Source organism: Typha angustifolia, chromosome 8, assembly GCF_048772165.1.
Source record: "Typha angustifolia cultivar Huaian chromosome 8, ASM4877216v1, whole genome shotgun sequence".
NCBI classification, from domain to species: domain Eukaryota; kingdom Viridiplantae; phylum Streptophyta; class Magnoliopsida; order Poales; family Typhaceae; genus Typha; species Typha angustifolia.
The window spans coordinates 12,914,345-12,940,979 of NC_133246.1; the positions used below are offsets into that span (position 1 = coordinate 12,914,345).

The following is a 26,635-nucleotide window of genomic DNA, read 5'->3' on the forward strand; positions in this document are numbered from 1 at the left end:
TCATGATCGCATCCCAAATAAAGTACATAAAGGATTGAAAGATTAGAGTGCGTGCGGTCATAAGCATCATATGCACACAATAGATGAGTTAACATGGCTTCAATAATATGCTCAGATTAATTTGAACAATGTCCACCCACACTAAATCCTAATCCTTTCTTCTAGTTTGGAGGAAAACCAAGTCTAAAGAAAGTGCTAGCCAACAGTGTCAATTGTAGGATTGTGAAAGAAGAGGCCCAATTATTCCTTGCTGATATTCTGGGCCCTTTTATTCATCTCTAACTGCAATACGGCCTTCCAAAGTCCAGTGTACATGGTATTTGTTCTAAAGAGTAAGCCACCACCTTCTTTATTATCAAATCAAATCACCATATTAAAGAAGAAATCACCACATTAGTCCAGAACTCAAAACATATCAGGGATCTACTAATGTCTACTGGCCTAGCTCTTACTTTAATCAATTTGGAACCTACTAATTGATAGACATGAATCTCATGCTTAGTCTAAAAGAAAACCACATATATGCATCGATCGAGTAAGATTTCTGCTACAGTAAGTGGAGTTTATCTTCTAATTTAAATCATGTCAGAAGCTAATGCATCTGTATATATAGCTTAAAGAAATATGCATCCCACCAAACAAAATATATTTGACAATATTTGGATGTAGAATGGATTAATCCAACCCACCAACTTATACTTCCTCGCTCTTATCATCTGTTCATCTCCATCATGAAATCGTCCACTAGTGAAGTATCCTACGTGATCTCAATCACTCCCATGCGTTGCATCACTCATCCCATGAACACGTGTGCGTCTTCCTCCAACACGTGTCAACAGCCTCTCCAAACCGCTATCGTCCCATCTTCTTAAAACGTCTTCCCATTTCCATGACTCGATCCCATCCTTCACTGCCCATCCATCAACGTACTACTACGTGAATAGTCGGTTAATGGCTTCACAGCAAGAAATCAAGAAGGGCTCTTCGGAGCAAGAGGAGCGCACGACTCAACAAACAAGTATGTCTCCAGAAGAGATCGGCCAGTATCGAGGCCAAGCGCAACAGAACTCTACCGAGTCCATTCGCGCTGCGGAAGAGCGCTACGCCAAAGCCAAGGAATCGGGTTCGGCTGCACTCCACGACACCAAAGAGACCGTCACCCACGCCGTCGGCGCCACGACGGCGTACGTGGCGGCGAAGGGCACCGAGGCCAAGGCGTCGGTTGTGCAAGGCGCGCATGTCGCTGCGGAGTACGCGGCCGAAAAGGGAACGCAGGCGAAGGACTTTACGGTGGAGAAGGGTCGTCAGGTGTTTACTCTAATATTTTTCTCAAATCTTATGCGTTTTTAATTCCTTCTCTCTCTCTCTCTCTCTCTTTTCTTTTTTGGATGAAAGCTTAACCAGAGTTGTTCTAATCTTTTGCGATAAACTGGATTTTTTTTTTTTTGGTGTATTTTAATCTTACAAGAGAGCGGATTTGATCTCTTGTGTTTTAAATTAGGGGTTTGAAGTGGCCAAGGACACTGCATCCCATGCAGCAGTGAAGGCAAAGGATGTTACTTTAAAAACAGGTGGGACTGCTGCAGAGTATGCAAAGGAAGGAGCAGTGAAGGCAAAGGATATAACTTTAAAAACCGGTGGGACTGCTGCAGAGTATGCAAAGGAAGGAGCAGTGAAGGCAAAGGATGTAACTTTAAAAACCGGTGGGGCTGCTGCAGAGTATGCAAAGGAAGGAGCAGTGAAGGCGAAGGATTTAACTTTAAAAACCGGCGAGACTGCTGCAGAGTATGCAAAACAAGGAGCGGAGAAGGCAAAGGATGTCACTCTAAAGACCGGGGAGACCGCCGCAGAGTACGCAAGGCAAGCAGCCGTCAAGGCGAAGGATGTCACTTTGAGCACAGGCAAGACCGCTGCAGAGTATACGAAGGCGGCGGCTGAGAAAACCAAGGATGCCACCGTGACCGTCGGTAAATCCGCCTCAGAGTACACGCAGCAAGCTGCGGTGAAGGCGAAGGACGTGGCGTCAAGCGCCGGGGAAACCACCAGCGAGAAGATTTCTACGGCCAAGGAGACAACGGGTGAGAAGGCCGGGGAGGCAACGGAGGCGGCGAAGGAGGCGAGTCGTAGAGCAATGGAGTATGCAGGGGAGAAAGCAGAGCAAGCGAAGAGTTCTACTGCTGAAACTATGCAAAAAGCTAAGGAGTATGCGGCGGAGAAGACAGAGAAGGCAAAGGATACTACTGGTGAGTCTGTGCAAAAAGCCAAGGAGATTGCTGCACAAAAGGAAGAGGAGGCGAAAGAGGCAGCGAAGGTTACAACTGAGAGAGCAAAGGAGACTGCAGAGCGAAAAGCAGGGGAAGTGAAGGAGAAGACGACAGAATTACCTCAGAAAGCTAAAGAAGTTACTCTGCCAAAACTTAAAGAAGCTAAGGTATGGTCAAAAATATGAAGAATCTAAGGTATTCTTCTTTTGTTTAGACAAAGTTGTCAATTGATATTATTTGCAACTTTTTTGTTTTACAAAATTGCAACCTTCATTAAGCTTGGGGAGCAGGAGAAGGAACCAATTGGTGGAGAGGAATACAAGAGACACGAAGAGCAGCGAAAGGTGGAAGGAGAGGAAGGGAAGCAGCGGCAAGGAAAAGAACAGGAGAAAGAAGAGTTGGTTGCGGAGAAGCCAGCAGTAGTGATGGTGGGAGTGAAGGGCACTGAAGGCACAACTATTGCTGGGGATGTATGCGAAGCTGTGGGTGCTACTGTGGTTGGAATTGCACAAACTGCCAAGGAGATGGTTGTAGGAGAAGACCCTTTGGTTAAGCCTTTCAAGGAGATGGATATTGAGGAGAAGCAGGAAGAGGAAAAGAAGTGAATAGGTAGTTTGTAACAAGCTTTCAGCTTGTCTCTACTTTGGTGTGAATGCTTGTTTCCAACTTCGAATAATATTGTAAATAAAATGGTGGTTTTAGCAATTAAGTGCTTCTGCTGAATAGGAAATAAGCTACTTGGATTGGTGCAACTATAACATGGGTCTCTGGTTGAATGTGGCTTGAGCCTAATTTTAAGCACAATTTTTCTGAAGAGACCCAATCAGACACACCATTTGAATTCATTTCGATGTTTTTTTCAGCCGAAGATCAGTACCCAATGAAACTTAGAAATAAGAGAACTAATATATCAGGGGTGAAAAACGTCAAAATAGGCTTCCGTATTACTATCAGTTTCTGTGCACAAATTAGTTTTGCTCATAGAGCATTGTGTGGTATTTCTAGTACATCCTGTTCATCTCTTGTTCATAGGCTAGCAAGTAGCAACTAACATCCATTAATCATAAATGGGAACCATCAACTATCATCAATTGGCTAAAAGACTAGTTTATGGATCTTGTGGTTGGTAGATGTTCTCTTTGTTCCTGTCTCTTTTTCTTAGTCCACGTCTAATTTTATTTACCTCTTCCAAGTCTTTACATCGTGTATGCATCACGTTAGACCAAGATGGTGGCCAAATAGGAGGCAGGAGGTACACTCTCGTACATCTGGTATTGCACCAAGATATGAGACCAACTAGGATCCTGAGTCACACGATAAACTTAGAAGCTCAAGGCTCTATATCTTATTATGATCTTATCTTGGGGTAATCTACAGTGGCATTTATGTATTAACCCTTCGTATATTATTCTTTCATCCAATCTCGGGCTAAACCTTAAATGTCTCGGAACATTAAAATTTACCAGCTCATCACTCGTCACAAATGCATGTTACAGCAAGACCCACAGCCTCACCTTCACCTTTACCAACCAAACAAGATAAGCATAAGAAAATGGGTCCTTCTAAAGAAACAATCCTAAAATTTTTTTATGCATAAATGGGCTTGTCGGCATTCTTCAGCGACGTTGTGATCTCATAATAGGTGGATCAGCAAAGGGACCATTAAGCCAACCTTTGGCTATGAATCCATAAGCAGCTTCAGTTAAGTGAATGCCATCCCAACTCCAATGTTTTGCTGGGTCCTCACATGCTGCTGAACCTGGGTCACCACATTTGTATGTAAGGTTGAAGTTGTAAATGCCTTGACCTCCTGCACCACAGCAAGCTTTGGGTAGCTGCTTGTGAAATCCTGCAAATGTAAAGGAGAATGAGTCATTTCCCTGCAAGATATTCATGCCAACTGTAAGTATAAATTAGTGCCCTTAGTTTTCCTACTTTTTAAAGATTTTGATTTAGCCTCCGGATTTGAGCTACTACTATTGTTTTCTTCTTTTTAACTCTTTGACAGAGAGGGAGAGAGAGACGGAGAGTTTCGTTGACCAACATATACTGTATGTACTACTAGAGAAGATGATTAAAGAATGACCAAGTGGGATCTTCTATATGATAAAACAAACAAGTTAGATGGATCGCAACCACTTAGAGGGCAGATCGCTTGCCAACTGCATTATTTATCTCCAGTTTATTAAAGTGAATTAAGTTAAAAAAAACTTTTGAAATTGGTACGGTAGCTAATTAGTCATGCATCAAGCCCTCCTGGAAAGGAAAGCATCTAAAAGTAAGGAGGATAATAGATTGGGGACAAGGCTAAAAGTTTGCCTAGCCATCCAATTTCCTCCCAACAGCCCTTCACCTACCTGAAATGGAAAATTCCATCAATTTTAGGATGGATTGGGCGACCCTCCGATTCATGGAAATCATTGGGCGGATCGATGTACTTAACTCAATCAGAAAGGACAAGTTCTGAAACAAAAACTCAGTATATTTCTAGCTACGAGAAAAGGGGAGTTGACTAACCATATTTTTCAGGTTGAAGCATGAATTGGACGACCGGAGTATAGTAATCGGCGTAGACTATTCTCGCCGCCGGATACTTATCCCGGAGCCGGTGGATCGCCCGTTGAAGCATCGAATTATGTACCCATGACAAAGTGTTGAACTTTCTTAGGCAGCCACTCTGTGGACCATATCCGTCCTCTTTAGCTCTGAACAAGGTAAGGTACACAGGGAAGCATCCTATGGGCAAAACTCCGGGCACCACAAGATCTACAGCTCCTTGCTCAATCAATTTCTATAGAAAAAAGAAAAGAAAAAACAGAAGAAGAAAAGGAGAAGAATGAGAATTTATAACCATCAATTTGATGTTTGTTAATTTGTAGAAGTAATTAGTTTAACTAATTAACAACCTCTACAGCACTAGAAATGGACTCTATGACATGGGGAATCATAGTGTGCGCTTCCATCATGTCCCTGCCCGCAAACAGAGGCGAGTTGTAATCGTTTCCTCCGAATTCACCGACAATAAAGAGACATTTCCCAAAGAATTCCTTGCACTCTAGAAAAAGAAATGCAAACAAGTATGTAAGAAACTATGCAGGAGTTTGACCAGTATAGGATTTGTCTCATATATACCTTGAGGTGAGCTACAGACTGAAGGCTTCATTTCCTCAAACCATTGAAGCTGGGTGTGCAAGGACCCAGAATTCCATATGGTCTTGCCCAGTCCCCTCGCCTCGAAGAAGCCGATGTCGAGCGCCGTCGCGCCGGTGATCGCAAAATTCGCGCCGCGCTCAAAGGTCGCGTTCTTCGCCTTTGACGGCGGAAGCAGGGGGAGCCCGAAAGCTTGGGCTACACAGAGAAACACAAAAGCGTTTTGTAACTCCCATGCATGACTTCCCTTTTGTGGGCTTTTTGCCAAAACTAGTCATTTACATATTCGAATAGATTTCTATGAGGGTGAATTAAGATTGGCAAATATGTACCAATATAGTCGATCACCAAGCGGCCATCGGAGCACCGCCCTGTCGGGTACCCAAAAAAGGTCATGCCATACGGCCACCGCGCGGTGGCGAGATAGGCTGGGATGCCATTTACACAAAGGTTGCCGGCGTCGACGAGGGAGTCGCCAAAGTTATATATAGCCGCATACTTCTCCGCTGCGAAGGTGTGAGAAAGGATGGAAGAGAGAAGGAGAAAGGAGACGAGGATGGAAGGCTTCATGGTAGGATAGGATAAGAGGAAAGGGGGGAGAGGCGTTTGAGAACTGAGAGAAAGCCTTGAAGGCTCTTTAACTTTGTTTTTGATGCCTTCCCCTAACTTCCACTATACAAGAGTAGCTTTGATTTGGTCTCTTTGCAAGGAGATGGACCAAAAACAAATCATTATTTTAACTGCTCAAAGGAGCGCATGATATACAACCACGTCCCAAAGAGTTCTCCGGTTGGTAGGCGATTCCTTTCATGGATAAAGATTATTAACGTTTGATTAGTAGATTTTTTTTTTTTAATTTTATTATTCAAGACTCGAAAGGTTAGATATGAGTAAGATAAAGTGTCAGCCTTCTTTAATTACAGACACTTATGACTCAACAAGTCATCTAGTCTAGATTTCAAGTTACTACTATTTGGAACTAAATGCCGTCTGAGTTATCTCACAGCCAGCCACTAAGCTAAGCCACCAAATAATTTTTTTTATAATAATTATTTAAAATTGGAGTCATCCTAGAACTTCTTTAGTTGTACCGAATGATACATATTAACTCTACTAATCGAAAAAAATACAATGGAATGAGAAATATGAGAAAGGGATTATCTAATTTTATGAAACTGTCGGTTGATTGGTTGCCAAGTCTTCTAGTGGCTAAAATAAAAGAAGAATTTTGCAGCCAATCTCAAATGTATACTTGGACTATGGAAATATTTATGCAACCATAACAGTCATAAACTAGGAAGGTTGCAAATCACCCACGGAGTCCATGTGCAAGGATGTAGATGAAGTGAAAGTTATCGGAGCCTTGTTGACTTAAGCTCAACAATGATAGAACAGTTAAACCGATGAGCTATCAAGGCGAGATTGGTGCCATGGTCAAATTAAATTAGGCATGGTAGCCTACAATGAATGATTCAGCCATCTTAGCTGAAACATATGACTTAAAGGCTAAGATTCTAGTCAACTAAAAGTCAGTGGTAAACAACTAGTGGTGGAGATGGACTCTGATTTTTATTGTAGACCCTATGCGGTGAAACTACATACTCATGGAGGATCAAGTCGATAATCATTGAATGTTTGAATCTAATTAGGGCTTTTGAGGGATTCCAAGTTAACCATGTGTTTAGAGAAGAAAATAGGATCCACTACTTCATCATCTCACAAACAAAAACAAAAACAAAAACAAACAAAAAAAAAGGGAGAGAAGGTAAAAAATATTAAAAAAACCATGAACCATGTGAGCAATCTTTGCTTTCAAAGTCAACCATGTGAGTCGTATAAATATAGTTGGTTAATGAGACGTACGGCCAACCGCAGAAAGGGGGTTGAGGAATTCTTCGTTTTTTTTTAACTACTCCGCTGCTAATTTAAATAAATAATGAATGGCATTAGTTGGAGTTTGACCTATTCAATTGGTTCGCAAAGTAAAACCTCGAAACCTCCAGATTCTAACCTCACAACGTGACGATCTATTTTCAAACAAGTTACAACTATTCGATAGAGTTGTTTATAAGAGAAGATGCGATTAGTCCCTAGATCGGCAATCTAAACTATCAACTGCCATGTACAGTGATCATAACAGTGGAATAATTAATACCGTATAAAGAAAAAGTTATTCGAATTTGAAAATATGTATATAATATAAGTGCCTTTAAATATCTAATCGTAAGGTTATTCACGAGAATTCTTACAAATTATACTGTACAAATAAAAAATTAATACAAAAATAGTGAGCTAAATTGGTTTAGCATCCATACATAAAATGAGTTTAGGACAACCTATTTAAATCTCTTCTTCTCTCTTATCTTATTTTTTATTTCAATCGTTCTCTAATTATTTTATTCATTTATTATAAAGATTATTTACAATCAAACAATATATTTTTCTAAACGGATTTAAACTAACTAATTTAAGTATAAAAAAAATGAGAGTGGTATACTGGATTTAAAAGTTAAACTATATCCAAATGCCAGGTGAACTTGTAGTTCCATTATATTTTCTTCTTGTCATGACTTCTGATGCAGGTGTGGGCTATTTATTCCAAGACAATTCAAATGGTTGGCTGTAAATCACGGCATATACATGGATCACCAATGAAAACGTTAGATCAGTACAAGTGGTACTATAGTAATGTGTTCATTCATAAAAAAGATCGTTTGTTTTCCCGGATGCCTTTGTCTCACCATCAATTCAGATCAAGCTCAAAAGCTTTGACTTTTCAACAGAATTTCATCTATTAATTTTTATTTTTGGAAAAATTGTCCATTGGTTAGTTCATTCCATTGAAGACGGATTACAGTAAAAGTTGACTGGCAGTTTGATCCACCCTTTGCTACCATTTTGTAGACCGTGAGCTTTTGAGATCCAGAGAAGGCATTCATTGATAAGAGGAGCTATTTGCCGGTTTGGAGAGTTTGGAGAAGGATTGTTGATTGCAGTGACTAGGGTCTAGCAGTCATAAAAGATCCAAATCTTCTTGCCATTAGCCAACCTGCTTGTCTCCTTAATTGCGGATAGGAGAGCTACATATTTCCCATAATTGTATTCTGATAATAGTTTAGGAAAATTGCTTTCCCCACACTGATGGGGAAGGGATGCACAGTTAGGGCAATGTCAATCCCTCTTAAAGTTAGAGTCACACCATGAGGCATCTGACCATTCTCCCTTGCTAGGGATAGAATGATTAGTGAGAGAGACAAGACTAACAGAGGTAGGGCTTTCACTAAGAGGTTCATGTTGACATCCTCAAAGATTGAGTCCACCATGCAAAGCACATGTAAGGGGCTTGACCTTTCTTCTTCAAAGTAAAATTTGTTTCTGCATCACCAGATAGACCAGAGAACAATAAAGTTGTAAGAGAATAAATCTTCATCAGGAATACTCTAGTGTAGGTGGACTAGTCATTCATCGAGTGGAAACCTTCTGATTTTACGGGTATTTTAGCTTCATGGCATTCATATACACAAATATTATACATTCAGACGTGAGACGATTCAAATGAGATTGAACTCTTGATAAGAATAACCTAAGTTGCAAATTAAACTAAAAAAATATAAACAAAAATATTTACGTAGTTTGGCTTATTACTAAGATTCATGGGCTGAGACAAATCGATATGATTCACTATCAATATAACAGAGTATATAGTGGAGATAATCACCTAGAACCCTTAAATCTCGAATCACAATGATTTTATTCTAACATAAAATATAGCATACAAAAAAAGAGCTATCATAGAACAAAATAATGTATCCTAATATCTCTCTCAATAAGTTCAAAATCAAATCATATCCATCAGGATCCCAGGTTCTTTTTGGACGGTCTTCGAACAGTAGTCTACACAGCTAAACATCGCTTCAAATGGTGTTAATTGTTCTAAAACAATATTATTATTTTTTCTGGTGGAGTGGAAAGTTAATGGTGTCCTACCCTTCCAGAGGTTTGAATCAGACAATATTAGTACAAAATAAAGTTCTTTAAGTTATCTTAGAACTACAAGTATGAAAAAAATATTGGACTGCCAATCCATGTACGAAGTGTTATTTTAATCGTCAGGACGACACCTAAGTTGTGCAATAATTCATTATTCACTATTCATTAGCGTCCTTTTCTTCTAGAGGCTCTCTAGTGGAATCTTGGAAGTTTTCTTCAGTTGTCATCTTATTGATATAATCTTGGCTCTGAACCATGTGAAGTATAAATTGAGTGCAAGACTACAAACTACCAACATCAAGCTACATTTAACCCGTGGAGTTAACCCCAAGGGATTCATTTGGCAGCATCTCAATTTGATTGACAAATTAACGCAGAAGTTATCAATTTACTGTTGTGCTAAATGCCCAATGAAGCAAAATGGTAAAGCCAAATAAATTTGGGAAAAACTCTAATATGGTATTAGTGGTGATGGAATAGCAATAAACAACTTGTGATCATATATTAGACACCCTAATAGAAGTAATCTCAAGAATAGAAGCGATAAAGAAAATAGAGAGAAGATTTATGTGGTTCGACGATATGCTTATATCAATAGGCAGAGCAATCTTCTTTACTATACAAATATTTTAATATAGAGAGTTTCTCAGCTCTAATCTCCCTCAATATAATAGTGGTTAGCTCTCTTAATTTTGCCTCAAGGATTAAAAGTCCTAAAATACCCACTTTAGAATTTATAGGATTGAGTTTAAGTTCGAAAATCCCACGAGGCGTTCAAATGCTTGCGGAGCTCGTTGGAACGCCCCGAAAATTCTGATACAAAATGCAAACTGAGTTCGAATGCCACAGTCTCGTTCGAATACCTACAGAAACGTTTGCTCTCGGGATGTTGCATTTAAACGTCTGCAGAAATATTTGCTCTCGAGATATTGCGTTCGAACACCCATAGAGCCCGTTAAAATGCACTAGCAGAGTAAGAATGAAAAATACTGAATTTGAGCCGAACTTTAATATTTACATGTAAAATTCTATAAAAATATTTTAAAATTTTCAAGGTTGTTGGATGCCTAATTGGTAAGGTGGTCCTTCTATACCTATTATATGCTGCTGACTTAGCTAGAAATGGGAGGAATGGAAGCCTAATAATTAATCCATTTGGTTTCTTGCCAGTAGTGCTGTAGTGGGTTGCATTTATTAGTCGCCTGACAATGTATGTATATTTATATTGATACTAAACAATACGATAAGAAGACAAGTTCAATAATACAGCTCTAGTAGGTTGGCAGTTTGCAGAGAATCCAAAAAACTGGGGATGCTGATGTGGAGAATCTACCCAATTGGCTTCCTTGGGATCTGCCACCATGTTAAAGGAATATAATTCGCCATTTACTTTTACTTACCCAACAAAGTTAATAGCATATCGATTTTGAATATATACAAGGAATTATAGTAAAAGATAACACCACCACAATAGAGATAGATAGAGACTGAGAGAAAGAGATTACAATGAAGAGATGCTCTCTCTCTCACCAAAAAAAAAAAATGAGAAGGAAAAAAACAAAAGAAACCGTGATCAGACGTGACAAAGCTAGATTAATTAAGAAAACATGACAAGCAACACTAATCAAGCATGACTGGGCATCAATGATGCCTCTATGCTTCCACATGGCCAAGAGGTCTTTGTATTATATCTTATAGTGCTAGTCTGATAAATAGATTAGAGTGGCCTGAATAGATATATGGGTTATAAGTGCGTAGATAATCTAATGAGGTTCATCTAACTCTTACAGTATATATTTTACAATATATCATGGATAAATTGGCGTAACACCATTAGTAGGGATGTTGTGATGTCATAATAGGTGGATCAGCATAGGGACCATTAAGCCAACCTTTGGCTATGAATCCATAAGCAGCTTCAGTTAAGTGAATGCCATCCCAACTCCAATGTTTTGCTGGTTGCTCGCAGGCTTCTGCACCTGGGTCACCACATTTGGCTGTAAGGTTGAAGTTATATATGTCTTGCCCTGCTGCACCACAGCAAGCTTTTGGGAGCTGCCTGTGAAATCCTGCGTATAAAAAAGTAGTCATTTCCCTGCAGGATAAAAAAAAGATAGCAGCACTATTTGCACACAGGAATAAAACATCAGTAAACATGAAATATGAATCTAAAGTTGGAGAGAAGCAGGGGATGTGATCTCAGATGGAGAAGTTATGCCAATTGTTTCTTTTTCTTTGAGAGTTCGTTGACCGATTACTTCTAATATGGAGGCAGGGAAAATGGTAAGACAAAGAAGAAGTAGAGACTTTCCTTTTGATAAAATAAACAAGTGTGACTTTGTTTGCAACAAATTAGAGGGCAGATTGTCTGCAGGTCTAACTGCTTGTATTTTCTACATGTACTTTCCCGTTTGGATTGGGTCAACATTTCAAAATCTATGCATTTATCTCCATCACAAAGGACTAGTTCTGAAACAGGCACCGGCATCTTACTGGCTACGAGAAAGGAGGAGTTGTTGACTCACCAAAATTTTCAGGGTGGAGCATGAATTGGACGACCGGAGTATAGTAATCGGCATAGACTATCCTCGCCGCCGGGTACTTTTCCCGGAGCCGGCGGACCGCCCGTTGCAGCATCGAATTATGCACCCATGCCAAGGTGTTGAACTTTCTTAGGCAGCCACTCTGTGGTCCATAGCCATCCTCCTTACTTTTGAATAAGGTTAAGAACACAGGAGAGCATCCATTGGGAAAAACTCCGGGCACCACAAGATCCAACGCTCCTTGTTCTATCAGTTTCTATAGCATAAGAAGAAGAAGAAGATGATGATGATGATGAAGAGAAAATTCTAATATTGGGTTGCAGAAGTACTTTGGTTAAATTAAAAAGTTAGTAATATACCTCGACAGCACTAGAAATGGACTCTACGACATGAGGAATCATAGTGTGGGCTTCCATCATGTCCCTGCCCGCGAACAGAGGCGAGTTGTAATCGTTTCCTCCGAATTCACCAACAATAAAGAGAGATCTCCCAAATAATCCCTTGCACTCTAGAAAAGAAATGGAAACAACTTCATAAGAAACTATATGAGTTGGATGTCACAAGGTGTTTGATCCAATATAAGGTTAATCCTATATATACCTTGAGGTGAGCTACAAATAGAAGGCTTCATTTCCTCGAACCATTGGAGCTGGGTGTGCAACGACCCAGAATTCCATACCGTCTTGCTCAGTCCCCTCGCCTCGAAGAAGCTCATGTCGAGCGCCGTGGCGCCGGTGATCGCAAAATTTGCGCCTCGCCTGAAGGTTGCATTCTTTGCTTTCGACGGCGGAAGCAGGGGGAGCCCGAAAGCTTGGGCTACACAAAGGTAAATTCGAACGTTGCTTTCCATGTTAATTGGAGGGAAAGGGAGGCATAAAGATTCGAATTATAAGACATATATTACGTTGGGCCTCCACAGGAGAAATTTTAGTCAGACTCGAATTAATAGTTTATCAACGTCTTTGATTCTTAGATGGATTAGAATAAATAAAATGTCCATATAAAGGTAAAGAGGGATATCTTTTAAGACAGGGAATAGAGTCATAGAGGCAGGTGAACTGACGGACGTTGGCCAATAGCTCTCAGATCCTCACATAGAGGCATGGAGAGTGTTACGAAGGCAAGTTTTGAGACCAGGATTGCTTTGGTACTAAAATGAAATGATCTAATTAGCTCCGATACTAAATTGATGCAATTCAACTAGCTCTAACAATAATTGTTGAGAGCCAAACTGTTCTAATAAAAATTAGTACGATTTTAACATCTTTGGTACCACTAATGATGTAGTTGACACAACTTTGATACCAAATTGATGTGATTCGAATACTTTTAATATCAATAATGATGGGACCCCATGAAAGGTTGCAACTAAATTACTCTTAAACTACAAAAGAGCTTCAACGACCTACTGTTTGGATGCGGTGAGCATGGAACGCGATGAATGCACACCTGATTGAGGGTTGTCAAACCGATTTCTAAAGGTAATGTGCACTAAGCATGGCAAGTATGCACTATCACAGGGCTAAAGAGTTGGTTTGACTTGATTTAGCTCGGAATATACAATTTTAGGTTTTGCCTCGATGAATGAGAGAGAGATCAGTGGCAATTGGACTCGAAAGTAAGATTGTGAAAAACTTAGCTAGGCGGTATGAAGATATAGAGTTTGGATATCGTAGATGGATGGCTAAAACTAATGTAGATGATAGCAAAAAATAATTATAATCAAAGATGTGGTGCGACTAGCGATGGAAGTTAGTCATGTGGCTAGCGAATGTAGTAGATGGTTAGCCTGTGGCTAAGGGCAAGAAAGAAAAATGTATGGGAGATAAAAGGACTTAGGCAAAGAAAAACTAGGGAAGAAAAGTACAAAAGAAATGAGATAGAGATATAGAGAGAGGGTGCTAGAGAAAAGAGCAGACATTTAATAATATAACTCGTTCATAAGATACAAGCTATATAATCTTATTCATAAGAAATGAAATAAAGAGTCCTAACATAACTAAAATCAATTAAAATCCGATGCAGACTCAATTCAGACTTAGAACGTACCAGGACAAGAGTTCCAATGGGTTGCCTTAAAGAAATTATTATACTAGATTGTATAAACATTGTATATATAGTTGATAGCATACACAAATTGATTTATCAGAGATGATTTAGATTTATAATAGAATGTTTCTTGCTTTGCTCTATAATTTTCTCTTTTGGACCAGAGTTTGCTATGATTATTTTACTTCTCTTCGTGATTTGGCTATATTGTATCGTGTATACGAAGTGTACTTTGTTTCTAACTATTAGTTTTAGACTATTTATAATAAGTGATATCACAGCTAAATATTCGATGATTTGAAAAAGTATATAAGCTTCAAGTTAGAGATAGAAGTGGTGTCTATGCTTTTCATGATTAGTATTCGATTGTGCATAACTACTTAGTATCACAGCTAACTAGCTAATGGCTCAGTGATCTAAACGTAATTGATTTGTCAAATAATCATGTCATAGGATAAGGAGAAATCATGATAAAAAAAACATATACCAATAAAGTCGATCACTAAGCGGCCATCGGAGCACCGCCCCGTCGGGTACCCAAAATATGTCATGCCATATGGCCACCTAGCGGTGGCGAGATAAGATGGGATGCCATCAACACAAAGGTTGCCTACGTCGGTAAGAGAGTCGCCAAAGTTAAATATAGCTGCATATTTCTCAGCCGCAAAGGAGAAGCAAAAGATAGAAGAGAGGAAAAGAAGAAAAAGAGATATATGAATTAAAGGCTTCATGGCAGGGAGGACGAGAGAAAGGGAGAGAGGTATTTGACAAGCCTTGAAGGCTCCTTGATATTTTTTCACAGCTTCTATTCCTTCAAAGTCTTCCCCTAATTTGTTCCTTTTAACTTCCACCAATGATGTCATCCTTTGATTTAGCCCTCCTTGTAAGGAGTTTAACAAAAGAAATCAGATTTGTACCTACTCGATCGATGGATGCATAGAATACAACGACGTCTTGAAGAGTTCTCCGGTTGGTAGGCGATTCCTATCATGATCGACGTTATTAACCTTTAATTCTGGGAAGTCAACACCAAGTGCAAATTCTGGGACGGCTGGAAATATTTACCGCCAATGAGAGAAAGGTCTCCCACTTAATTTAAATAATGGCATTAATTAAAGTTGGTTCATTTGTAAAGTATAACCTCGAAGCCTTTTGTTTCTTTTAAAGATAGATGGGTATATTAATATTAAAATAAATAAAGAGATCAAAGCACGGAATAATTTTAAGTAGTATTCAATTTTTGCACTGCTTGAAAAGTTATTCCATCCTCCAAGCATCATCTTTGAAGTTTCTGAGATTGCCGCCCGCCAAACACTATAGAAACTTTGATTTATCTACAAACACTAAGTCATATTACTTCTTTATGACTCAGCGTCGTTAGCAATAAATCAGAGGATTAATGGCAGCGTAATAATTAAGCCATTTGGTCTCTTGTCATTAATGAGTTGCTTTAATTAATCTCCTAATACTTTTCCACGTCCACGATGTCCATCTCTCCTGTGACTACTAAGTCCTAAGTATACGAAAAGAGATTACTGAAACAAAATCATATAAGTAGACACTATCTATCATCACTAGTTTTGTAACATAATGTTGTATATTCGTATTTCAAACTTCAAACTAAATGAACACACAAATAAAAATAATCACAGGACAGCATGAAATGGGAGACTCGCAAATCCTTTTTCCTAGACATTAGTTACTAAATCCTTATCCCACTTGTTTTTGGGTTGAGGAAATTAAAATTTAGTGTGACTATTCTAATTTTTCTAACTTTAGTTATACCTCTAAAATAGACATTTACTAATCCTTTTTTTTTTAAATTACAAATATAATTTTAATATATTATGAAGTACGGTTATAGTCATATTACATTATTCAATCAGAATCTAAATCATAATATACCACTACATTTTAATATATCATCAAAAGAGCAAATGGGTAATTTAGATTTATTCTAACTAAAATGTGAAATAGAGATATTTAAAAAATATGTATATATATATATATATTCTATTTTCCTATTCTAAAACTCACCACACCTATTTCCGAATAAAAACTTATTCTATTCGAAGAAACAGGGTCTTCTGTCCTGTTACGACAGCTCTGCTCTCCATTAGCTTCTCGGTACCAGAAACTCATCCAGTAGTAGTAGTTTGAAATATCATAAGCTGCAACGTTTGGATAGATAAGGACTACCATACCATAAAATAGTGGATAATGCCAGTATGCCACATACCATGTTCGCTTTCCAAGTGCAATCAATTCATGTCTGTCCCTTCCTTCCAACTGTTACAAGTATGGTAGTCAAGCACATTAAACAACTTGGCATGCCCACATATGTTAATCAAACTGCCTTTAGATGAATGAAAGAATTGAAGTATGTAGCCTTGCAACAATTGTTGATATCCAAATCCAATCTCGATCCAACCTTCCCCTTGTTTCCTTTTTTGCAATGATGCCGCAGTAAAAGGTTGTCTATCTCAGAATTGGTGGGTCAGCATAGGGACCTCTAAGCCATCCATTAGCTATGGAATTGTAAGCCGCTTCAGTCAAGTGAATGCCATCCCAGCTCACATAACTGGACGGGTTTGAGCATGCCATGACTCCCTCCTCACCACACTTCGCCTTCAAATTGAAGTTATACGAGCCCTGTCCCTCTCCTCCACAGCAAGCCTTGAGAATTCCGCCACTAAATCCTGCCAGAAGTTCTCATTTCTTTTTCTGTTAGAATTTACAATATAAAAATCATTGTTCTCTAATGACTTAAAATTTTTTAGAATAATCGGTGATATACTCGGTAACTTAAAAATATAATTAATTTAAGCTTTTAAGAAACGGTGAGTTCACGGTAGATAATTAGAGACTCACCGTATCTTCTAGGAGTGAGGACGAACTGCATTGTAGGGGTGTAGTAATCGCCATACATGATCCTTGTCCATGGATGCTTGCTTTGGAGCCTCTCCAGCTCCTGGCGAAGCAACGTATTGTGGTAGAAGGACAAAAGGTTAAACCTTCTTAGGCATCCAGTCCGAGGGTTATATTCAGCTTTATTACTGCTATTATAGAGTGTCAAGTACAATGGGAAGCACCCAATGGGTAGAACTCCGGGCACCACCAGATCCACTGCTCCATGATTGATCAATCTCTGGGTATACATACGGACTAAAACTACGTTAAGGTGGGCTCGATGTACATTTATTGTTTCTATTATCTGAACATGTTTATATCTCATGTGTACCTCAATGCCGCTTGAAATGGAACTAATGACTTGGGACACATAGGTCCTGACTTCGGACATTCTTCTGCCAGAGAACAAGCCAGCGTTGTAATCATTGCCTCCAAACTCTCCAACTACAAAGAGAGACTTGCCAAAATAGTCCTTGCAGGCTGTGGTCCATTAAGATGTCAACATGGTAAGTCAAAAGGAAAGCTAAAAGAGATTTAATTGGTGACAACCAAGAGGCTCCACAGAGATGAATAACTACACCTTGTTGTGTACTGCAAAGTGAAGGCTTCAAGGACTCAAACCACTGGAGTTGGGTGTCCAAGGAACCAGTGTTCCATATTCTATCAAGTAGTCCTCTAGCTTTGAAGAAGGGGGAATCAAGTGCAGTGGCACCAGTGATGGCAAAATTCGCTCCTCGGTAGAAGTTGCTTCCGCGCGCTTGCGATGGGGGAGGTAATGGAAGTCCGAAATGCTGAGCTACATGATGTTCAGGCAAACACGCACAAATCTCAGTTGATGAAGAATTAAATCTTTACAGCATTTTAGTTGCAGGACATATTTCTTAGCTATAAGTTGCGAAGAATGGAGGAAGAGAAGATGTACCAAGGAAATCCACGATCAAACGTCCATCGGAGCACCGCCCTGTAGGGCGGCCAAAGAAGGTCATGCCATAAGGGCTCCTAGCGGTGGTAAGCGTAGGAGGAATGCCATTAACAATTAGGTTGCCGGCGTCGGAGAGCGAGTCCCCGAAGCTAAATATTGCATGGTACTGTTGAGAAGAAGTGGAGTAGAAGCATGAGAAGATGAGGAGGACGAAGAGTGAATGCTTCATGGCAATGGAAGGGAAAGAGATAACCATGTACATGGACAATGATGTGTGCTAGTTGTAACGAGGGAAGCCGTCTTTATACTATTATTAGATATATCCCATTCCTTGACCCATTTCTTTATCGCGTTTGCAACGCCAATTCACACCATTTTTAGCTGGAAGTGCCTCTCTTTTGGTCCGATCGTTGATGGCTGCACCTCAATCATACGCCGAAAAGCTAGGCACGAACGTAGCTGTCCATTTCAAAGAGTAAACTTAACTTGGCGGTTTAGTAGTTGGGTAATTAATTTGGACAAAGTCGATGTAAAATGCCAAAAAAAAAAAAAAAAAAAAAAGAAAAAAGAAAAAAAAAAGAGCCTTTGCAAATAAGATTCTTAACAGAGCAAAAAGTAGTTCAGATTGGAGAAGAACTAGAAGAATTTGGTCAGTTGAGTGCAAGGCCAGCTGGAATAGAATCCAAAGTGACTTTATTTACATAGCTCAAGCTAGTTTAAGTATATATTCATTGATAAAGTGGAGCCAACCAGGCTTTCTTTCAAAAAGAGGAGAATAAGAATGCTCCAAATTCCTGCAATGCGTGTCCAGTATCCAAGTTGGCGTGAAGGATAAAAACATATTTAGGACAAAAGTGGTCAAACAGACATGATGCAGAAGTCTGTCTATCAAACTAGCAGAGAGCTTGATCAAGTTCAAACAATAAACATTGCATTTATCGTGTAACTTATTAGTGTTAAATAATGATCATGAGATCCGCTAGATAACACGTAATAGAGCATTTGAACAGTCTACAGAGACTTTTATTAAATGCCATCAATGTATTAATCACTCCATAAGATTTGTGAATGATGTAAAGGCCGATACGACATCATACCATATAATTATAAGGTATTACACAGCAGAGGCATAAGCAGGAATATTCATGAGATTTGTGAGAGGCAAAATGAACAGCTGCAGCTAACAGGAAGAAGGCATAAAAAAAAACTAATGTAACACAATAACAGCAGAAATCCTTTCTACGCACAGCTGTTAACTTTCCATGGGGTGATAAACGAACTATAAGAGAGTATAGCATCATTATATGTACAGTAACAAGTGATTCCTGCAGACTAGAAAAGCAGAGAACTAGTACAATACAAGAATGATCTTGCTCAGCTAGTACTCATCTCACTTAATACCCGAGCATGAATATCTCATATTTTATGACCCCAAGAGAAAACCAGATCTCTGAGTTTTACCATTCATCTGTCTTTTGGCACATTCATGTGGGCAATCTAACAGTGTAAAAGATTAAATATATTTATCTCCAAGCAGACTGAAATTAAACTATCCTGTGACTTACCATATGCTACATACATAACAGAAATACATTTGAACTTTAAACTTTAAATATTGACAAGTACACAATAGAGATTGCACCTTCCAGTGGCTAATCTAACCACTATTACAGGAGACAGGAGACTTAGCCTCAGTCATGAAATGGTATCGAACAGTGAGTTTCCTGGAAAGCAGCTCTGATAGAACAGTCCAAATCCCTCGCAGGGTGGTATCATGCCAAAATCTATGACATCTGCTGGAACTTGCCTATGAGATCTGCAATTAAGGAGGAAATACAGATAAACAGACAAGGCATTAGTATAAAAACAGACGAGTATTCACAATTATATACTAAAGTTGCTTTACACTATAATAAGTTTTATACAATTATCTTGCTGGATGTTGGTTAAAATTTTAAACTGGTTTTGTATCCTTTAAAGCATACAATTCTAAGTCCACCACATTGGCATCCCACCATCACAAGGGCAAAAGTGATGATCAGATTTCAAGACAGAATGATAGAGACAAGGCACAAGTTGTAATGCGCCAATTTGCGGATAATTGAACATACATTGTTTCATTTCTTCCCCTTTCTACTATCTAAACTTTCGTATCACTTCTAGTTTAGCTTCTTCCATCAAGTTCAAAGATATCATATTCAGACTCCATATTTTGTCAATCAAATATGAAAGAAATATAGCCAACGTATCTAAAAGTTCCTAGAAGCCATATCATTTAGGCATCATTATCATTACCTACAGTGTATATACCCTGATCCGTGACGGGTCTCTCTTAATACTTTTGTACCAATGAACAGGACCATTATCAATTTCTTGATTTCTATTTGTGACCTGAAAAATTAATTAACCACATTGAGCACATTTGGTGTAGATACAGAATCTAGTAGTCTCAATGAATACCTTCACTTCTGTCTCTAAAAGCAACCAGCTTCTAGCCACATTATTGTGTATAGCATATACGGAGACATTCATAAGCTTGGAGCTCTAAAAGACTAAAAATACCCTCTTCCCAATAATACAATTGTTCTAGAAATTAGAAAAAGGTCATGGCAGGCACAATAGCACCGCCAAGCTGGTTTTAGATCCTCAGCAACCTTGAAGATGCCACCCTAACAAAAAAATAAACTACTATTCCAGTGTTTTATATTTATAATATGTCATGCTGCTATTATATGTGGTAGCTAGCAGGGTGGTAGGTTCTTTTTTACAGGTCAGTTTTGTTTCCCTTATATTCTCTTCGTGATCTTAATTTGTATATAATGCTTTTTCTAAATCCAACTGTTCACAACTTTGCTTATGGTAATTTTTATTCTACCAAATTGTTTATAAAATATAGTTCTTAATTACATAAGTTTCACATTTAATAGCCTGCTTTAGGCTCAAATAATCTGCTATGGTCCTTTCTATCCACAAAGCATGATAAACCCTGTTAGTAGTCATGCACCTAACCAAGATTTCAAATATCAGGATAGGTCACTCAAAAAAATGATACATATTGACTGTTTCGGTCACAGGTACCACATTCTCTCTCTGAGTGTTAGAAGTCTAAAAAAATCACTCTTCCTCTCTTCCTCACTTCGACTCTCTCTCCCTTTCCCATTCGTTGTCACTCTCTCTCTCTCTCTCTCTTTGAACAAAGCGGAAAAGATTTGAGGGAGAGCAAAAATGCGAGAGAGGAAGAGATAGGGAGGTCACAAAAGAGAAAGGGATAGGGAGGTTACCGGAGAAAGGGATGAGGTGGAGAGGTTGCTAGAGAGAGGAGAAATGGAAAAAGAAAAAAAAATGAAAGAGAGAAAAAGGACTTACCTGAGGTCGTTGGAGTCAATGTAGTCGAATTTATTAGAGGAGGAGCTTGCCGGAAATCTGTTTTAATGGATTGTTGGAGGATTTCGCTGGGGTGTTTCAAGATAAAAGGTGAATCTCATATCCGGGTTATTTCAATGGGATAGGGTTGCCTCAGTTGATCCAATCAGAACAGGTCTGATCCGAATGAGGTATAAAGGATCCGATTGCTACCCCATAGAAACTAATCAATAGAGTGGTTCTGAGGTGGTATTGGGATCAGTCAAAACTAGAAACCTTGCACCTAACATCCCTTTCCAAAAACTCTAGTACTCTCTATTTGGCAACTCTTGCACTACGCACCTAGACAACCTTTAGATTGTATTGTTTACATAGACACCACATATCATTCTCATTATATAAAATTTGCCAACAATCTTTCTATACTAAATTTTTTTTATCATCATTTGGAAAACAACTTTGTTAAAGGAACAGTTGGTAATCACCATTCTAGTTCCATGAGAATCTGTTGGTTAAACCCATTAAACCCTACAAATACTTATATGCTCCTATACTATGTCATTAATAGCAACGTGACTTTCTTTACTATTACTTCTTAAATCCCTTTATACTAGCATCTAGCTTTCATTTCTGCCTTAGACCCAACAAAGAACCAAGATGTTGCACTACAGGGAGTCAGATATCGATATCCCAAGGTCCAGATGTTTTTGTTTTTGTGAAATCCCAAGAAAACAAATCTAGTGCAATTTTTTTTTATTTCAATTTCTTCCATCTATCAATATGTTAACTCACCAACTATTAAAAATATAGCCTAACAGAAAATAGTGATTTTTATTCTATTATACTCTAACACTCTTCACTTCTAAGTTTGAGAAAATTTTTAAAGATCCAAGAAATGGATTTGACTTAAATATAAAAAGATTTTATATTTAAAACCACAGATCGACTTGACAGGTTCGAACTTAAGATCTCCGCTCTAATATCATGTTAACCCACCAGAGTAACAGTAGTTTTTATTCTATTATATTCTAACACAATATAAATGCTGCTAACTAACACCAAAAAGACATGTTGCTCTGGAAGTACCAACATCCAACTATAGAAAAGAAAATGCAAGCTCGCGAGAATAAATTAGTTGGTTCCAAACTTGGCAACCAAGCAAGTTTAGGCACCCAAGTCTTATAACAATTTCACTAATTTGAAAATCAGACAGCTAATTGAAACAATGAGCTACAATCCCAAAATGCATCATCTATAAGACTAAATTCTGTACTCTTATAAGTTTTCACTAGCTTGAATTTCTCTCAAAATGCTAGGTCCACTAAACAATCCATGAAAGTCAAGCAAACTGAAGAGGAGCAAGGTAACAACTAACAAGGAGCATACCCATTAATATGGTGTTGCAGTGTCTAGATTCAGTATCCCTTTTTGCTACATGTTGTGCATTACTAAGTAGTAGCGTAGACAATAAGTAGAATTAATGTAATACTTCAATACTTTTCCAAACTTTGCAATCCTGATCTAACGGCTATAATACTCAGTTTTTATACTTGGTACTAATTCCAATACCACATTATATAAAAAAAGAAAGGCATATTAGTCATTGAAGAAGATTACATGCGCCCCAATTGCACGTTCTTTTCTTTCCTTTATAGTTCTCACTTAAGCTTTAAATGTGATAGATATGATTAAACCTTAATTATAAGATAGGGTTTAATTTAAATTTGATTATATATCTCTATAGGAGAAAAAGTTCAATTTAAATTTGATTTCCTATCTCTATAAGAGATATAATTCAATTTAAATTTGATTCTCTATCTCTATAGGAGATTAAGTTCAACCTAAATTTGATTCCTTATCTCTATTTGTTATCAAATTTTAGTTTCAATCAATCTTAAGTTAATGAAAAATATATGTAAATAATTAAAAAACAATCCAAGAGATAGAATATAATTAAAGTTTCATCAAGTTAACTATAAAAAGACAAACCCTTATTCTGGTATATATATTACTCTAAATTAAGGGTATATATGTCTTTTGTGTATAAATTAACAAGAAAATATAATTTTCAAAATATAACGTGAAAGGTATACATATTAATATGAAATTTAAGAGGATATATACGCAAGTAAAGAATTTTTCGATGGTCTACATGCGATAAAACTCATTAAATAATCTCTGACTTAGAATGGTGTATATATATTAAATAAGATAATTTTAGAATAGTATATATGCAAATAAGATATTTTAAGAAGATATACATACAAATATCAATTTGTTCAACCAGTTATAGCACATAAGTTTTCAATATTTCTATTATATTCTTAAGTATATCAACCATTAGATCTCTTTTTACCCTAAAAAGATAAATAGATATAAAGGATAGGGAAAAAGAGGTCATAGAATTAACATAAAGACAAATTCTTAAGTGTATATGCTAGATGTAATTAAATATGTCGCTTCAGCCGTAGTCCAGGAATAACTCCACGAGTCTATATATAATTTCTTATTCATGCAAAGAGCAGTTTGCATTGATGTAACTCTAAAGTCTAAACAACACCGTTGGATGAAAATGAAAACAAAGGTTATATTCTTTAGTATGGAGAGTGCATCTCAATCATATTAGACTTTGATGGTAATGAACTGGGTAAAGACAAATGATCATAGTCCAGTACGAACACACAAATAAGATACATAGAACAAATTATGTGCTCCATCAAGAGGAGAATAAAGAATAGGTCTGTGGTTTTTTACGATGATTGCTACCATGCAATAATTAAAATCATTCATAATAAATGCATTCATGACTAAATAACTTGATCCAATACACCAACTTAATATCCTAGGTTCAATTAAGGTAAAAGGAAAGCAACTAAAAAAAGTAACACCTTACAGTTATCCGAAATCTACCTGCAGTTTACTTCTTCTTAATATAGGTGACTGCAGTATCTGATCCTTATGCAGAGGAACTATCACTGTCAGAATCTGCACCATTCATTTTGAAATAAGTTAAGAGCCCACAGTAAACTCCTAAATGCTTCAATTGGGAATGATGAATACAAGCTCACAAATGAGCATTTCCTTTAAGACAGATTAGTCATGCACAAGGAAAAAATTTACCAGTGGAAGAGGATCCCGGATCACTGCTGGAGCCACTTGGACTACTTGATCGACTGGCATCCTCCTGCATCTTTTCTACTTGATCTGGTGAGACAGAAGCCATGTAGTTCTTGTCACCAACTACATCCAATTCATCCGTAGATATAACATATGTATGGAACTCAACTTAATATGAATAATAGTTGATACTTGAAAGCTAATCTGTCTTACTTATTTTGGAAGCTTCTCCAACATTAAGCTCTGGATTCTGTAAAAGATCACAATAAGCATGATTTAATGAATCTCCCTCAAGTTAATATACTTAAAACAGAAGAAGTAAAACAAGATACTGTTTCTTGTACCATCTGCCGTGGGTTTTGTTCTGCAGCTCCCTTTGCAAGCATGGCAAGCTCAGCCTTCCTCTTATGCTTGCTCAGACTTTTCTTGTAATTAGTCACAAATCTATCAAGCTCCCAAAGAGTCTCCACATCCACGCTATCAATATCAACCTCAATCTCATCATCATGCTGGCTAAGAGAAAAGTTCCTCTTCTTGATAATCTGCACAACGTTATCCAGCTTTTCCGGGGGCAAGTTCTGGAGGTTATTGCTGAGCCGCCGCTTCTCTTCAAACGTCATATCCCTCTTCTGGGGATCCTTTGCTTTCGGCTTCTTTAAAGCCGGTAGCCGGCCAGCTTTGGGGTCCACAGGATGCACAGTGGAATCCGACCGCTCCATTATTGCATTAAGAAGGTCCTCAAACTCCGCTTCTATCGCAGACCACTGCTCCTCAAACATCTGCAACAGTTTGTTAGCCATGACGTGCACATCCTGCCCCTTAGGATTATACGTCATGGCATTGTGAAAGGTGAGCCTTACGTCCTCGGCAAACTCTTTTGGGGACTTGTAATGATTTCTGCCGAGCTGCGCCTTCACGGTGCCGAGGTCCATTGGGCGTTTGATGATGGTGAAGTAGTCGTGTAACCCGAGCGCGTTGGCGTCCACCGGAGAATTGAACACCCACCCGTGTTTGTGCTTCATCAGCTTGGAGAGCAACAAATCGCAGTTGTTGAACGCCCGGGTGAATTCCTCTTCATGTTTCTTGCCGCAATTGGATTTGGACTTGGGCAATTTGTCCTTCGCAAGGAGGAATTCCGAGTTCTTGTAGTACTGGTTGGCTTTCGGAGTCCGCTTCTCCTTCTCCGCCGCCGCCGCCGCCGACTCCGACACCGTCGTCGCGGTGACAGAGAGCTGAGATTGGGTGTAGCCGGAAGCCGGCGAGGTGAATTCCTCTAGCTTCTTCGATAAAGCTCGGACCTTTTCGAGTTCGGCGGTGAGATGGCGCCGCAGATCCCGGAGGTCTTGCCGGGAGCCGGAGGCAAGGCTGATTGTGACGACGCTGCGGCAGGAGTTGACCTCGTCGGCGATCTGGGGTAACCGTTGGGAAGCAGTGGAGGAGCGTTTGGCAGCCGCCTTGGTGTGGGATTTGCGGGAGTACACCTTGCTCTCGCCCCACCCGTGCTTCTCGCCGAGAAGTGTGCCAGATGCCATGAAAAATGAAACCCTAGATTGAGATCTCGGAAGGGGAGAGAGAGAGAGAGAGAGAGAGATTTGTAGAGATAGCGATTCGGAGAGGGGGCAAAGGATTTCAAGGAAATTCTAAATTTCGAAGGAATCGGAGGTCGGATCGGGACAAAGAGCGGAGGGGAAGGACGAGTGCTTTGGAGCTGAAAGGAATAATAATAGACGAAGTCGAAAGGAGAAAGGCGACAGTTAGAATTAAATTTCGGGTAAATCCACTCTCTTGCGACGAATGGGAGTTTGCAAAAAGATTCGATTTTATCCGAGTCTCAGACATAAATAAATACCTACCCACCATTAGTTTCACAACTCACTAGTTATCTCTTTAGTAAAATGCTCTTTGTAAACACTAACTACTACTAATGATAACATAAGTAAATTTGTAACTAATTTTATAAGTTTATTAATAATTACTACTCTTTGTATATTATTATAATACTCTTATTCATATCACTCGCCAACTTACTTTCTATATCTTGCCACCTAAAAGGACCGTTACTTCCAAATGAGTTTTCTGTTTTATCAAATAAGTACACAAAATAATTTATTATTAATTCTATTAATTATATTTAATTAAAATTTTAAGTCAATTTAACTACATTAAAAAGATTACTAAACTATCTTTAGTCAACTCAGAATATCATATCAATATCTTTCTCAGAAAATCTTACCGAGCTAAGAAACTGGAAGAGGAAAAAATGTTAGAGGAGAAGAATTCATTTTAATTTTTTTAGTCAGATCCGACTTAGAAAAGAAGAAATTCAC

At 38.5% G+C, this 26,635-nt stretch overlaps 5 protein-coding genes across 9 annotated transcripts; 1 reads left to right on the forward strand and 4 right to left on the reverse strand.

The window, feature by feature from the left end:
- The first annotated feature begins 885 nt into the window (after positions 1-885).
- LOC140765646 (uncharacterized) lies at positions 886-2,968 on the forward strand. Of its 2 annotated transcripts, none has more exons than XM_073104824.1 (3): positions 886-1,308; positions 1,502-2,431; positions 2,543-2,968. In XM_073104824.1, exons 1-3 carry the CDS (start codon positions 952-954, stop codon positions 2,867-2,869), a joined length of 1,614 nt encoding a protein of 537 aa, XP_072960925.1. In that variant the 5' UTR covers positions 886-951; the 3' UTR covers positions 2,870-2,968. The 2 variants fall into 2 exon arrangements, with proteins under 2 accessions (XP_072960925.1, XP_072960926.1); XM_073104825.1 differs by having other exon boundaries at positions 2,555-2,968.
- A 738-nt stretch (positions 2,969-3,706) lies between these two features.
- LOC140766072 (GDSL esterase/lipase At5g45910-like) lies at positions 3,707-6,115 on the reverse strand. Its single transcript, XM_073105480.1, has 5 exons — positions 5,747-6,115; positions 5,397-5,612; positions 5,171-5,319; positions 4,782-5,055; positions 3,707-4,113 (listed from the first exon to the last, which is right to left on the reverse strand). Exons 1-5 carry the CDS (start codon positions 5,982-5,984, stop codon positions 3,881-3,883), a joined length of 1,110 nt encoding a protein of 369 aa, XP_072961581.1. The 5' UTR covers positions 5,985-6,115; the 3' UTR covers positions 3,707-3,880.
- A 4,865-nt stretch (positions 6,116-10,980) lies between these two features.
- LOC140764260 (GDSL esterase/lipase At5g45910-like) lies at positions 10,981-14,807 on the reverse strand. The gene is made up of 5 exons (XM_073102729.1): positions 14,484-14,807; positions 12,548-12,763; positions 12,307-12,455; positions 11,930-12,203; positions 10,981-11,473 (listed from the first exon to the last, which is right to left on the reverse strand). The coding sequence occupies exons 1-5, from the start codon at positions 14,725-14,727 to the stop codon at positions 11,238-11,240; spliced, it is 1,119 nt and encodes a 372-aa protein (XP_072958830.1). The 5' UTR covers positions 14,728-14,807; the 3' UTR covers positions 10,981-11,237.
- Positions 14,808-16,022: 1,215 nt separating this feature from the next.
- On the reverse strand, positions 16,023-19,196 carry LOC140764950 (GDSL esterase/lipase At5g45910-like). Of its 3 annotated transcripts, none has more exons than XM_073103827.1 (6): positions 18,089-19,196; positions 17,829-17,994; positions 17,487-17,702; positions 17,238-17,386; positions 16,868-17,144; positions 16,023-16,695 (listed from the first exon to the last, which is right to left on the reverse strand). In XM_073103827.1, the coding sequence occupies exons 2-6, from the start codon at positions 17,890-17,892 to the stop codon at positions 16,475-16,477; spliced, it is 927 nt and encodes a 308-aa protein (XP_072959928.1). In that variant the 5' UTR covers positions 17,893-17,994; positions 18,089-19,196; the 3' UTR covers positions 16,023-16,474. The 3 variants fall into 3 exon arrangements, with proteins under 3 accessions (XP_072959928.1, XP_072959927.1, XP_072959926.1); XM_073103826.1 differs by having other exon boundaries at positions 18,082-19,196; XM_073103825.1 differs by lacking the exon at positions 18,089-19,196 and having other exon boundaries at positions 17,829-18,075.
- A 136-nt stretch (positions 19,197-19,332) lies between these two features.
- On the reverse strand, positions 19,333-26,073 carry LOC140764949 (transcription factor GTE4-like). 2 transcript variants are annotated; one of them, XM_073103823.1, is made up of 5 exons: positions 24,653-26,073; positions 24,522-24,558; positions 24,312-24,431; positions 24,102-24,176; positions 19,333-19,644 (listed from the first exon to the last, which is right to left on the reverse strand). In XM_073103823.1, exons 1-4 carry the CDS (start codon positions 25,838-25,840, stop codon positions 24,148-24,150), a joined length of 1,374 nt encoding a protein of 457 aa, XP_072959924.1. In that variant the 5' UTR covers positions 25,841-26,073; the 3' UTR covers positions 19,333-19,644; positions 24,102-24,147. The 2 variants fall into 2 exon arrangements, with proteins under 2 accessions (XP_072959924.1, XP_072959925.1); XM_073103824.1 differs by having other exon boundaries at positions 24,312-24,395; positions 24,653-26,069.
- Positions 26,074-26,635: the final 562 nt, after the last annotated feature.